General features: G+C 42.2%; 1 protein-coding gene across 1 annotated transcript in view; it reads right to left on the bottom strand.

Moving 5' to 3' along the window:
• The window catches only part of RPRD1B (regulation of nuclear pre-mRNA domain containing 1B), a 23,285-nt gene that overhangs the window by 2,505 nt on the left and 5,840 nt on the right, over window positions 1–14,940 (bottom strand). Inside the window, exons 3-6 of the mRNA XM_017733361.1 lie at window positions 13,231–13,343; window positions 11,323–11,449; window positions 10,096–10,271; window positions 1,327–1,382 (exon numbers count right to left, since the gene is read on the bottom strand). Coding sequence (XP_017588850.1) covers window positions 1,350–1,382; window positions 10,096–10,271; window positions 11,323–11,449; window positions 13,231–13,343 — 449 coding nt within the window. The 3' untranslated portion in view covers window positions 1,327–1,349. The remainder of the gene's footprint in view (window positions 1–1,326; window positions 1,383–10,095; window positions 10,272–11,322; window positions 11,450–13,230; window positions 13,344–14,940) is intronic.

Raw genomic sequence — 14,940 nt, 5'->3', positions numbered from 1 at the left:
ATACAGATTAAGCACAGGTTAATTAACAGTGCTGTTAGTTAAGCCAGGAGTATCTTCCAGGTGAGGACTCACAGAAGGTGGCCAGGCCCTGGTGCCCTGAGCAACTGCTGGCACGACTGCAGACCCTGCCATCTGCCCCAAATTCACAGCCTGCCCATAGGCTCTGGCATCCCTAAATTAATAACCCTGCCCTGCCTTACTAATTTTACATGTAACATGTCCCCAAACCAGCCCACACCGGGGGCTGATAGAGCATTTGAGAGAAGTGTCACTGCAGAGTTGCTTTATCCTTGTGTTCTTCCCCAAATACTGACTCCCAGGTGCTGCCAGAGTGTTCCTCTGACACCCCTCCACTGCCAGAAGCCACAGGCTGAGGCACACGACAGGTATTACTATGCTGCCAAAATGCTCATTGCTTTCAAACTTGATCAATTTTGAACACTTAATTAATCCAATTTTCCCTTTCAACTCATTAAATCAAACCCAAGTTTTGGTTGCCAAACAGGACCTCCTTTATGAGCTCACATTACAATCCCAGCAGCTGTGCCATGAGACTGGCATGGCAGGGACACCATGGAAACACGTGTAGGATCACTGAATGTAAACCAGGGAAAGGCACATCCACACTGGATACAGACACTAAAATCTTCAGGATTTTATTACAGATGGAAAAAAAGAGCAAGTTAAAAATCTCTGAAAAGGAAACTTGCAAGTGGTTTTTCCACTAATCAGGTCTGGATTGAGTAGCAGAAGTGCAGTAAGAAATCCCTAACCATGTGCAGAAATTCCCCCAGGTCTCAAGAGACACCAGTGACTTGTGTTCATAACAAGGAGAGAGAGGAGGAGTTTGGACCCTGAAAATGGAAGAAAGAACTGTACCTTGGTCAATTCTGTTGAGAGGCCACTTAAGAGGAGCCCAACATACATCCAAGTTACCCAATACAGAAGATAATTAAAGACTGTTTCTGTAATTTTCAAAGTTTTGTGATTCTATACATTCACGTAACAGTCACAGAAGACAGCAACAGAAGGAATAAAACTCCAGTAGGACATAATTTCTTTTGGAATGTGCCAGCCTTTACTCAACTACATGTGGCCTACTTTTCATGGCACCTTCAGAATGCAGGAAACAATAAGCTTAAGGAAAACATCATACACAGAACAGACTGCCACACAGCCAGCTAGAATATCAATTTACTTTTCAATTCTTAATTATTTGGCAAAGAGAACAGAAGTTTATATCTCTGAAGATCAAATGAAACTAGGCACATGTTTAATCAAAACATCTTTCTGAAGAGTTTACAACTTTAATCCAGACTTTCTAACCTTCTCAGTGATGGAAATTCTCTTCACCTTCTCCAAACATCAAAGCACAGCAGTTCCTGTGGGGTTACAAGCAAGGAGTTTACACTCTCTGTGTTTCATTATTTTGAATCAGAACAGTGAGAGCAGCTGTCAATTGCAACAACTCCCGATACCCCTGCAACGGCTATGTAAGTGTATCCCATGAATTTCCTGCCAGCACCAAGTAGGAATGTCTTTTAACAGCCTATTTCAAACTTAAATCCTTTATGAGGCCCAGTGAGTAAATATAACCAAATACTTCCGTTAACATACACAGGATACACAGTGAAATATACAAGTCCAAACAAAGCCCTCCCAGCTCCATGAACTGCAGGGTGCTGTTCTCATGCCTAGAGAACAGTAACAGAAAAAAAAAAAAAACACACCTCAAGGTGCACACATTAATTTTGTGAGGAGTTGTCTTGTTTTAATGAAAGACAGAGAATCAGGACCAAAATAAGAATGCACCCACATCTCTAGTCACACTCTTTGGGGAATTCTTAAAGAGGGAAACAAGACGAGAAAAAGTCACGAGATGAAGACAGAATGAAAACAAACACCCCAGATTCTTTAGCATTAATAGAGAACAGCAGCAGATAAAGAGGGATGCCATGGAGGCACAGCATTCTGACACCTGGGATTCTTCTCCAAAAGAACATGGGAGCCAACCCTGGGGAAAGGGAGGGGCAGAGTCCAGAGTGCTCAGCTCAGGCCTGGCACATCCCCAGTGCTGGAGGCAGGAGACAGCAGCACACCAGCTCCTGCACACACAGCAGAGACAGCAGGAACATCTATCGTGCTGCTGTACTCCAAATGCTGGCAGAGGGAAGGTGGAAGAGGCTGGACTTGAAGAACCACAGAAGACAATCTTAAAAAATATTTAAAAATCCATAATTCAGGCCATTGTCAGGGAGTGATGGATATCGAGCCAGGAAAGAACAGGCAGTGCTTCCTCCTCAAGAATGCCAAACTGTCAAGAGTGAGTATCAGCAGGTGTTTCTTTTTTCTGTAGTAATTCCTGCTAAAGACAGGAACAAAAAAAAAAAAAAAAGAAGGGCAAGGCAGCTAGCAAATCCTCCAGATCTGATAAATGGGCAGTGAAGATGAAAAGAAGTTGAAAATTCCAGGCATAAGCCAAGAAAATACCTCAAATATGGCTTGAATTGCCAAGATCCACACAAAACAATTACGGGTTTATGGATCCACATAAAACAATTATGTAAAAACAGGTAAAACCTCCATGGAAAGACTAATGTCCTGCCATTTTCAGGGCAAAACTGACAGGGCTATCAGGATTCACCACTTCTCATGGATAGTCAGGACTGGAATGTGATGGCTTTTGAGCTGAAGATGATTTGCGTGACCATTACACTTACATTAGATGCAAACAACATTCCTTCCCCAAAGGAGCTACTAAGGGGAGGGAGAATCTTGCCAATGCCTTGCCTGACAGTCCAGTTCTCGTAAAACACACTGACAAATGAAGTACCACCAAGATGTGTCCAAACCACACTGCTGTTGGCAAACATACAGACTTAGGAACAATTCCTCTGCATATTAACAGCACCAACCTGCTTCCAGATTCACAATTAACAGCTTCAAGTGTTTAGGAAAATACTGCTCTTAGCATGTCCTTATTTTCAGGGATACTCTACACTGACAGCTACACAGAACACTGAGTTATCAGGAATATCCTCCCAATTTGAAGAGAGACTTTTGTATGCATATGATGACAAAAAATAAAAATCAAGTCACCGTGAGAACCATATTCCTTCCAATTCTAAGTAATTCCACCTTACTAATAAGTAAATGCAAGCATTATCTAGTCAACACCAAAGGCCTAAATCCTACCTGTTAAAAAACAAACTGAAAAAATAAGAGAGAAAAAATTCTCACAAGGAAAAGGCAGCAACAGCCCCCAACCATTAAAAACTGGCTCAGAAAAACATCGCTAAATTCAGGAATGGAAACTAAGGGAGTAACACAGAAACCAAGATTTCCTAGAATAGACGAATACTTGCTGGACAGATTGGATACACACCACAGCATGATAGAAAACTGTCTGCTCCACGTTTAACCCTCTCCATCCCTCTGGGCCTGACATGCTGCGCTGACTCCTGGCAGAGCTGTCAAGGAGTGGAGAGACCATGAGCCAGAGCTGGGACAGGCAATGCTGGCTGCTCCCCTCAAGAAAACACAGCAGCAGAGACATGGAACCCCCTTCCAGCTTGAGGGCTTCGCTTTTTCCACAAGTTCTGGACATATTCTGCAACATGGGACTCTGGAAGCAGGTTTTATGGGAAACCATGTTCTTCATGTAGCCCATGACGTGCTTGGAAACTGCACCTTGCAGATTTTTCCACAAGGTCCTTCCATTCCATAAAACTGAAGAACAAAAAGTGCAGTTAAAAGAAGCTGCTGCTTTCTGAGGCCTTTGTTTGTACTCTGTGTTGAGCTAATTGCCTCACTGCTCAGTAGGCTTATATTAAGATTAATAGTATTTGGATGCTATTTGTTTTTTTTGGACAAAATAACGAGATTTCTGCTGTAAGCAGGAGTTTCAGGATGATACACAAAAAACTGGCACTGTGCCACATGGATGCTCTTGCTAATCAACATTCCCTTTCAGTGCGTGGCATTCTACATCCTCAGTGGCCAAGAGAATTAGATACTCAGTCCTTGAAACAAATGCAAAATCAGAATTAACCACCACTGAATGAATCTGACAGAGTGTTTCATTCCAAAGCAGCCTTGCTTGAACATTACAGAACTGACTGTAATCAACATGACAGGAAATTCATCCTGAGCACTGCTGCGTGGCCTGGTTCACCTTGTCACGTTCCACAGCACAGATTTCAGCTATTTTGGCTCAGAGTGCGCACTGGACACGTCCTCTCCTGCTCAGGGTCGAGCAGGAACATGCTGTAAGTCATCACAGCAATTGCATCTACTGAAAAAACATCTAGCTAAGCATTAATGAGAATTTGGAAAGTGAATAGGAAGAGCAGCTGGTCAGGCGCAGTTTTGATATGTCGCAGCTTGAGCCAGCTTGTAGGAAAGCAAAAGACCACAAGTCAGGGGGAAAATGCATCAGAGGCTCAGCAGAAATTTGCAGAGTACATTGTGAAATGAAAGGTCTGACAGCCATGTGATTATATGTTCAGGTAAAACCTCTATTTAAAAACATTAGACATACCACAGTACTGCAGCAGGCTGATTAGGTATTCCTTAGCTTCTGTTCCTTGCCACTTAACCTATGTAAAGTACTACTAAAACATAGTCACTAGAAAAAGAACAGGAAGAAAAACTTCCGCCATTCCACAAGTTCATTGCATCAGGACCACCTCAAGAGCAAAGTGAGACTAAATGCCAGGGTGAAGCGAGGTTTCCTCATTCTGTGACAGCACTAAACCAGCAAATCTGAGGTTTTTACCAGAAAGATGCAGTCCAGGAATCAGAGCTTGAATGATGCATTTCCTTATAGAGTCTTCAGCTCATTTTCAGACCTTAAATTTGTTCAGTCTTGCTCTTTTAAATTTGACAAGGCTTCTTTCTTTCTTCTGCAGCATTGTTCATCACACTTCAGCAGAGATGGTGTTTCTGCTCTTGGCAGAATTACACACTCTCAAACTGTAACTCATTTCCTTGCTCTCCTCTTTGCTTAGGACAACAGAAAAGGCAGCAGTAGAGACCTCCACAAAGCATTTCTCCAGCAGCTGGGAATGCCTCAACCTTTGCAAAGTTCAAAAGCTCTCAGAAAAAGCCCGGGCTGCTGCCACTGTATGATGGACACAAATCCTCATTTCATTTGCCAAATACCCTTCCAGAAATAAACATTGAGGGGGTGCATTTGATGTTCACGACAAAAATCAACATCTAGGGCACAAGCCAACAGCTACATATTCACCTCTCCAAATATCTTAATGCTTTTATAGCTAAGCAAGAGCATGGTCATACACTCATTCACTTCAGTAAAATGCATAAAAACATTGTATGTTAACACTGTAAGATTTCTATTTGCTTTTATTGTTTAGTATTATTCTGCTATAATTATAGCACTACTATAGTTATAAATACCTACAAGGACCTACAAAGTGAAGGAACTTTGCATCACACAAAGAAACACAGCTGTTGCCTCGAGCCATACATGGCCCGACAGACCCACATTCCCTGCGGTTGTCAGCTCATCACATCCCTGAACAGCAGCCTGTGCTCTTGTCCCACATCCAGAGGCACCAATGGCTCACACCTGGCAGTCACCAGCTTGGTCCTACAGACCCAGGTCTGGCACTGTGTCCAGGTGCTCCAGTTCAGGATCTCCCTGCCTGGGTCGCAGACCTGACCCCACTCTGGTTCCCACAGCTGCTCCTGCTACTTCACGCATGTAAAATACTGACAATTTTGTTTCCTGGCAGGAACCCTAAAACTTCATCTCCTGTTTCACTGTCTAAACCACTGAAATGAATATACCACACAACCCAAGAATTCCTGTCTGAGGGAAGCAGCAGCCACAAAGCCGTGCCAACAGTGACACGCTACAGAGACCCAGGCAGTGGAAGCGGCACAGCAATAAATTGCCTATTAACCCACTGAACTAAATTGTATTTCAAGAAAATGTGTAGTGCTGGGCAGTCCAGAAAATCTCAAGCGAGAATGCACTTCATCCCTCAGAGATGCATTATCAAAGAGGGTTTGCAAATTTGTGTGGGCACGGCATTAACACCTTATTAAAGGTGCCTTGAAGCCATGAATATTAAAACCCACAAACATCTAAAAACCCCCAGAGCTCTCAGCAGGACTCTAAGTGACAATTTTTCAGCTACAGCCAAGAGTCAGAACATTTCCCCTAAACTGGATCTAAAATACAGTATGTTCTTTAGATTTATAGCTGCAGACATGTAAACACACACTTACTTGAGTGCATACACCCCTCCATACACACTGCCCTACATACATGTCCTGCCTATGCTGCAGCATGTTCCTCATGCCACCTTTCACCAACACAGCTACAGAAGGTACGTGGAAGAAATGCCTTCACCAGCTGCAAATCAAACCAAAGATTCTGAATGCACAATCTTTTCTCTATTTTTTCTGCCTCTTCTCCCCATCAGATTAAAATTAACTCTCCCTCCACTCACTCCAGGTTTTCTATGGTCAGTAGTTATTTCAGGTACCCATGAAGCTTCTACACAATTTGCCATTTCCTTGCACTACCTTTCCTTGGTTCTTCCGGTCTCATTTATTTATCTGACTTCATTTTACAGCTGCCTGGTACACCAGCACAGGATGTTCTCCCCACTACATTTCAGTTTTACGCTAACTAATTCCCTGGATTTTTTCTCCTTGCCTGCCATGCATTCCAGAAGAGTGCTCTGACTTCAAAAAACAATTCTCCTTGAAGTTCTGCAGGCTCAGGTGCTGGAGGACAAAAAACCTCCCCAGCTGATTGCGCTCTGTAATCGTAACGGGGCAGCAATGGCCAAAAATAACACAAATCAGGAAACTTCCATTGGAAGTTCAATACTAATGTGAGATACAAGGACACCTCATCTCATTCTTACAGAAACAACAGTTCCTGGTTCTACGCCCATTTGAAAGTGGATTTTATTTCCTGTCATCTGCTACTGTGAATGTCCAGGCCACCTCTGATCTATCCCAGCCATGGAAGATCAAACAGCAGCTGCAGTATCAAGCTCACAATTGCTGAGCAAGATGAAGCACCATTTCAAAAGAAATTCAGTGTTCAGATGTTGAATGACAGTATCCCCCATACCTTTCAGGAAGTTAAACTGAGGAATACCTACCTTCGAAAAGATATGCCTTGTTCTAGGCTATTTAGTATCAGTTTGGGGCCAGCTGCTGATTTTACTGACTGATAGAATTAAAGAAAATCTACCTCCTTAAGTGCTCTTAGACTACAATGAAAACACCACAATACCACTCCCAGGATAATGGAATCCTAATTATTACACTTTGATTTTTTTTCCATTGCTACCCTAAAACCAGAGTCTGACCATATGTTATGATCTTCAGGCTCTGTGCCAGCTTTCTCCCTTCAAATCACCAGTGCTTCTTTGCCCCTCACTGTTTCAATCCTCACTCATGCCAGCTGTATGCATGCTGATGTGCAATTCCTTTCCAAAGCCACCTTCCTCAGCAGTGTCCCTCAGTTAAACAGCCTTACTGCAACTGATGACAAGAGCTTTGTCACAGGGGTTTGACATGCAGAGCATTAGCCCACAAGACACAAACACACTGAGTTTATGTATGTTTTGACAATTTGCTGTTTCATGAGGGACAGAATTAACAGGATTAGTAAACAACTGCAGGTCTTTAGACCACAAAAGCTTCTTTTCAAAAAGACATACATTAGCTACTTTCATTGCTATCACAGTGAAAGACTTTGCAAGCAAATAAAATACTAAAAACATCCAGAGTAATTTCCAAATTAGGTATTTCCATCTCTTAAAGTATAGCCCTGACTTATTACTGCCAGAAGCCCCTCTCCCCAACCAACAGCTTTGGCCAGATGAGGATGGTGAGGCAAACAATCCATCTTCTATCCAAACACACCCTCTCATCTAAGTCAGGAAACTTACAGTACAAGAGGAAAAACTCATAATACCAAAGATTCCAGAAAAGATACCTCAAGAGAGCAAAGCCTACAATGAGTAGACATGTAAAATTAGATTGTTTTAACTCATTTTCTCATTTCAGACCTTGCCTGATTGCTACAAGTTTCAGATCCTTCTAGTAAAATGCTTATTAGCACTACAAAGAAAAATCCAGGCTTATCAATACTGTGAGAACATCAAAGACTCACACAAAACTGATAAGCAGATCGGCCCGCCTTATCTGTAACCAGCATCTTCCACTGTTTATTAACCCTCTACAAGGGCAGAACAATGGAACGCTGTAATCAGGCAACATCCCTCACTGAGGTTTGAGAGCTGACACGAATATCAATTGTGCCTCATGTTCACTGTTGGAGTGGCATTTCCTGCAACTCTGTTTAGACTGCTACAGCACTGAGGCCACCTTGTCTGGCAGAATGACAAAGACGCCAACCTAAATAGGTATTTAATAAGATCCTAATATTTAAATAAGATCATTCTTTATTTTCTAATGTAATGAAGAACTGTGTTTATACCTGACAGTGAGCACACAGCCTGTCCCATTGCCATCAGCAGGATTACTACCATTAACAAAGCAGCTCAGCCAGCAAAACACTTAATCTTCAGGATTACATTTCTGCCTCCGCCAGAGTTACAATTTTGAAGTAACATTCCTTATCACAAGGATATTTTCCAAACAAAAACCTCTATGATTGTCACAACATTTCAGCTAATGCATTAAAAATTTTAATTTCATGTTGTCATTATGGATTTCTCAGTTTCACAGTCTCAAACTGACTCAAAAATTATGAATTGTTCTGGGCCTTTTAAAACATTATTGTGCAGCATTTTGCTACCTATTTACTGCCTTTCTTAAAAGCAAACAGCAGTATGTCTGTCATTTATGTATTTTTTGACATACACATAGGTGTCCTTCTTTAAGCAAGAAAAAACCCCAAAACCTGACCCAAGACTTCCACAGAAAATAAATCAGTTGCCAAACAAGATTTGGTTTCATGGCATCATCTGTGTCCATGTCTGAAAATGTTTTTTCTGACTCACTCATAAGACTGATGCTATGTTTGAAGAAATTCAGTCACAAGACACTGAGAAACTCCAACATAAACACACTGCAAAGAAAACACTCAAAATTAGTTTATCTGAGAACAATGTTGCCGAGCTGTCAAAGTACGAGGTTTGCCATAAGAGTAAACAGAGACTGCAATTGCTGCAGCACAGTCTCCTTCCAGGAGATTTTGTCCTCCACATCCCCTCCCACCCCACCTCACAGCAGCTGCTCATCACCAGCACCTCGGTGCAGAGAAACCCTTAATGTGCCGCCAAGGGGCAGTTTAGCAGATGGCAGAGTGACATACAACCACAGCCATTAATTAAACTCCTCGCTCGTGCCACAACGTGCTGCCGAAAGAACTTCCAGGGAGAAGGCACATTTCGGATAAACAGCTGTGAACAGCTGGCTGCAAAACCTCGAGCAGGGGGGCTCAGCTCAGGCCCAGGTTGCTTCAGGGTCCTGCCCTCCCTGTTCAAAGGAGCTGCACAGGAAACACAAGTTACTGTCTTTCACTACCAGTCCCATTTACACTCCACCACAGAAACTGTGGCTAAGTGGCTGTTAAAGGATGGAGAGCAGAAGATCTGGCTTAAACTGCTTCCCCTAATCAAGCAGGGGCTCAGGAGGCAGAGGAAGAACACCTAACCATCAGGAAAAGAAACAAAAAACCAAGCAATATAGAAAAACCCAGCTAATTATGGCAAAAGGAAGGTTGATTCTTTGAAAAGGGGGATGTCATACCAAAATAGGCTACGTGTTAGGTAAGACTATTTTTCTTTAAGAAGTATAGAGCTTTGGGCCTTCCAGGTGCATGGAAACATCTAGACTGAACATCAGAATAGATTTGCACTCTTCAGATATGACACCGCTTTCTTACCCGTTTTACTCCAAGTGTAAAGACAAGCAGAACCTAGATAACCTAGAACCAAACGTAAAGGTAACACCTGGAATCATGTAAAGACAACACCTAGAGTCATCTCCCTCAGGAGAAACCCACAGATTAGGAGTCCAGGGGTAGCATTTGGTAAGCCAACTGTTTTGCCAGCCCCGGTAACAGGCACTCACCTCCAGCTTCTTCTCCTTCTCCGTGAGCACATCCTTCTGGTTCTGGGTGTACTCGATGAGCATCCGCGCCAGCTGGCGCCGGTCCTCCAGCTCGGCCGCCAGCCGCCCGTTGTACTCGGCCAGCAGCAGACACGCCTCGTCCACCGTCTTCGACAGGCGCTCCGCAGCCTCTTTGTCTGCGTGCAAAGGGTTGGGTGATTTAGAGGACAAAGTTTAAAACTTCCAGTTGATGACAGAAGGGCTGCAATTCATGAGCCGCAGGCACAGTAACATCTTGTTCGTAAATACACTTCTGGCTTGACAGGAAAATAAGGGCTGTTATCACAGGGATATAGAGGAAATAGGACATACACCCTTTGTGGGCTGTATTTTAGACACTGACATAACTGACTGCATTTAATCCTTGAAGAGATGTCAGTGAAAGGGGGGATATAAATCTATGAATAGTAAGCCTCTATGAACAGGTTGGAAGTATCCTCAGGTAAACAAATCAATTGGTTTCTACATGTAATCACAGTGTGCACTTGTTAATTCCTCTTATATATGAGTAATTTCAAATGCATTGACACAAACCTAGGAATTGCACATAGTCCAGCTGGACACTGTAAGATTATAAAGAACCGAATAAGTGATAGTTCATAATGAGTTCTAAATTAAAACTACCTCCAGGATCAAGAGTCAAATCAGTTCAACTTCTAAATGCTTCTATTCTAAAATTACTTTTCAAATGCAATTGCAAAAGTAAATTCAAACAAAGACTGACAGATTAATGGGGGTAGCAATTTGCTTTTCCTACAGCAATCAAGGAGTATGTGTGTACTCAGCAGTCTGGCAGAACTCAAAAATATAGCAATCAAGAACTCTGTGTGTACTCAGCACAGTCTGATAAAACTTCAAGACATCTTAACAGTTGAGGTGTTCAAAAGCAAACACATCCACTTGAGAACTCTGACCCAATTTCCTTTATATTCTTGCAAAATGCTGCTGATGCTCTCAAAGTACAAAAGCCTCAGTCCAAGCCAAAAAAATGGAAACAGCTATATAAGTTTAATCTTCAGTATTACTTCACAGGACTGCTATCTGTTAATTACCCCGGAACTACAAAGCAAGGACACAAAAGCAGGAATTCAATCCACCATACATTGGGATTATTAAAAAAAAAAAACCCACACTTTGATTTCTAAGTTATTCTTTGGACCCACATTCATTCATCTTCCAGTCTCATACCTGTAATTTTCTCCAGTAATGAAACATCTTGAACTTCCTGAGGCAGGGAAGCAATTTTTTGCCGCACTGTCGCATCTCCTGATGCTGCGTTTTCCAAGTCTTGTAGGGCTTTGATCAAATCCTCAGTCTACAAGAAGTAAGCCAACAGTAAAACCAGGTAACCTTAACCACATCCATTTCCCAGGGATGTGGCCACTGCAGAGGAGCTCACCCACCTCTGGAAAGGCACCATTTGGGGAATATTTTCTTCAAGTAATTTTTAAACCTAACACAGGGAGCATTCACTGAGTTACACTATCCCAGTGTTTAGTTCCTCCTGCATAATTACAGCAGGGTCATCCTTTGCAAGACTCTGCAGTGGGAAACTTCTCAGTCCAATTAAGAGAAGTGACCACTTGAGACATAGCTGAGAAGGACATGACCACACTAGTCTGAGAGAACTACCAGCCCTGTGTGCTGCCTCCAGCTGGGACTGAATCTTCCACCCAAGCATCCCTGACCGTCTCTTCGCCTCCCTGGAGTGTACAGGCACCTTTTTGTTCTGTTCCAAAGCTGCATTCTGACAGAGCAAAAATACCCAACACCGAATTTCCATCAGTCCAAACAAAACATGATTTCCATCATGACAAGGTTTAGAATTCTGCAATTTGTTACTGACCATAAACTCCAATGATGCTCTTCCTATAAGGCAAACTTTATAATGTCCTGATTTTGCAAAGCCATGGCTGTCATCACCCAGCTCCCTGCAAGCACAAAGCTTTCTGCAACTGGTGTCCCCTCAGCCCATCTCTCAGCTGGCTTTAAAGCACTGAGGAAAGACATGTCAGTTTGAATTAATTCACTCAAAAGGCATCCAAACTTTAAAAGGACATGGATGAGGACGGCTCTAGGAGGACCATCCCTGACATGTTATATTTCCTCCTTGCTCAAAAAAATTTAAACAGAGAAACTCCCTGAACAGGAAGAACAAAGTGTTGCTTTTTTGTTTTAAAAAACAAAACAGTACAGGAGGTTTTTGAAACAGAACATGAAGCCCATAAACACAATCACTGATTTTTAAACCACAGTTCAATAGTTTGAAAACTAATGAAAACATAAACTTTAAATAAATATTTTCTTAATCTGAAAAACAAAGGTCCATTTATATTTACTACTTCCTTGCAAACTGCAAATTATTTCCAACGGTAACAATGTTTATAATCAAGAGAAACCATAAGCTGCAAGGCATCTGGGGGTAAAAAAACCAACAAGATTTTCACTTATTTCCTTGACAACTGTTATTTATTTTTATTTTTTAATGTTTACAGTTTACCAGATGGATAGTGTAATTTTTTATCCTCTTCAAATAGACTCTGGATTAACATATGTTCATTTTGTAGCCTCAAATGGCCACAGTGATTTTCTATTTCACTCCAACTATTTCCACACCAGTAACATGGAGCCTCTAAAGTCTCCAGTACTGGTTTTCCTACCAGCTCCATACAAACATAGCAGATGTTGTGCTTTTTAATAACTTATGGCAAGAGATGGCCTACAAAAGAAAACTGTGTATTAACCGTGTCACAGCTTCTAGAGGTTACACACTGATCTTAAAAAGAATTTAAAATAGGCCTGGTCTTCTAGCAGTCCTTTGAGATTCTTTCCTGGCTGCACTACTCAGACCTTGGATTAGACTACCTTGGAATACCTCTGGAATTGCTCAGAAGTGACACACTATTGCAGCATGAAAAAGGAATCTGTCGCATTTCACATGGACTTCTCAACCCCAAACTGCATCTCACCACTAAACCCATTTCACTTGTTGTCAGCTCCACCTTGTGGCTGTGACACAGGGGAGGCGGCCGTGACACAGAGGAGGTGGCCACGTGGCTTCCAGAGCTCCTCCCACGTTCAACCCATCCAACATACCAGCAGTGGCCCAGCACTGGGGTCTTGGGGTGAGTAGCTCCCAGGGTAATCGTCATCCTCCTCCTCTTGTATTTGCTGGAAAGTTCGCTTAAGAGACTTCTTCTCCTCTGCAACTGGAGATAGAAACAACTCATTTGGATGCCAGATCTGCCCACCTTAACTATCTCTACTTCAAAGAATTACACCAGATGGATACTCTGATGATTAAGCCCTCTAGGGGATGACCAGAGCTGGACTTTAATGTTGGCATCATATTCCAAACACTCAAATGCAAAACAGTAACAAAAGGTTGATTTTGTCCCCACATGGCTCTCTGTACATGCCAGCCTGAGGATACACGAGCAGTGTGCACTTCATACATGTTTGTGTCTCCTACAATGAAAGTAGGAAAGGCAAATAAATGTGCTATTTGTCAATAAATGACAGATGTCAACCCTGCTCAGATACTCTGGCTAGCACTGAGCATACAGGTGAGGATTTCTACCAGTAGAAATGAAGCACTGATGTGAAGGTACACAAGGACAGAAGAATTTCAGGTTATCTTTCTGCATCAACTATCTGCTCACTGTGGTCTCACAACCAACAAAGTAATTGCTGCTTATTCAACCTTCCTCTCTTTAACAAAATAAGGGCTTCAGGACAGCTCTGTGAAACTACAACTCCAAGATGTGACAGGAACAACAGCAATGGGCAGAGCATGAAATGATCTCCAGGGAGGTAACCTGCAACACTGCAGAAACAGGGATGTCATAAACCAAGACAGCATTGGTTAAATAAACCTCAGCATGGCAAACATTAGCTTGAAAGGGAAGAGACAGTTTATTTAAATGAGTCAGAAGTCTTAATGAAGCCTTTGATCCAGCCACAGAACCTTCAAAAAAAGGTAGATCATTTTTCAGACTTGCCACCAAAAATAATAAGACCCAGGGTAATTTGTAAGAAATCTTTGGACAGTCTTAAGAACATCTATTCAATGGAATCAAGTCTTGCCAAGATAATCATGGAGTTCAAGAACAGACTCTGTATATACTTTGATTCACAGGAAAATCCAAGATCACTCAATTTAAAACAAAACCAGACTGTCCCATTCAATTTAAAACAAAACCAGATTTTCAAACAGAAAGGTCTGTCCTTAAATGCAGAGTTTTGCCTGCCTTGTCAGGTGGGACATATGAAAAACTTCATTCTAATGGAGAGAAATCAGAGGAGCTGTTACATTCTGCTTGTTGCAGGAAGAGCTGAAAGACCTTCCCAAGGCAGACACAAGTACGTCTGTCAGAGTCACTCAATGGAAGGCAAAGCAGCACAGAAAATTACCCTAAACCAAAGGAATTGTTGATGTTTGCTAGAACAAAGCTACCTAGGCTAGGAAAAGGACAGTTTAATTATTGTATGTATTCAACTGACATATGAGTGCTTGACAATCTCACTGACAAGTCAGTGAGGCACCAGATCAACAAGGAAAAGAGCTGCTGTCCACTGAGGTCTGCAAAAAACATGAGTTCGGCTGAACAGGAGATGAGCAGATGATACAGTGGCCAAGGAGAGCATTTAAAATTACCCAGCCCAACACAACGGGCCATCAGTATTTATCACTTGTATGTACTTATCATAAAGTAATTAACCAACAGAGGATAAACATGAGCCAACCAATAGAAGACTGCATGACCACAGCGATCACACAAGTGAAAATTAAAATGAGAGCTGGGA

This window comes from Corvus brachyrhynchos, unplaced genomic scaffold, assembly GCF_000691975.1.
Source record: "Corvus brachyrhynchos isolate BGI_N302 unplaced genomic scaffold, ASM69197v1 scaffold10, whole genome shotgun sequence".
NCBI lineage: Eukaryota > Metazoa > Chordata > Aves > Passeriformes > Corvidae > Corvus > Corvus brachyrhynchos.
Note: the sequence above shows the minus strand (reverse complement) of the source record. Positions and strands in the feature narration are given on the sequence as shown.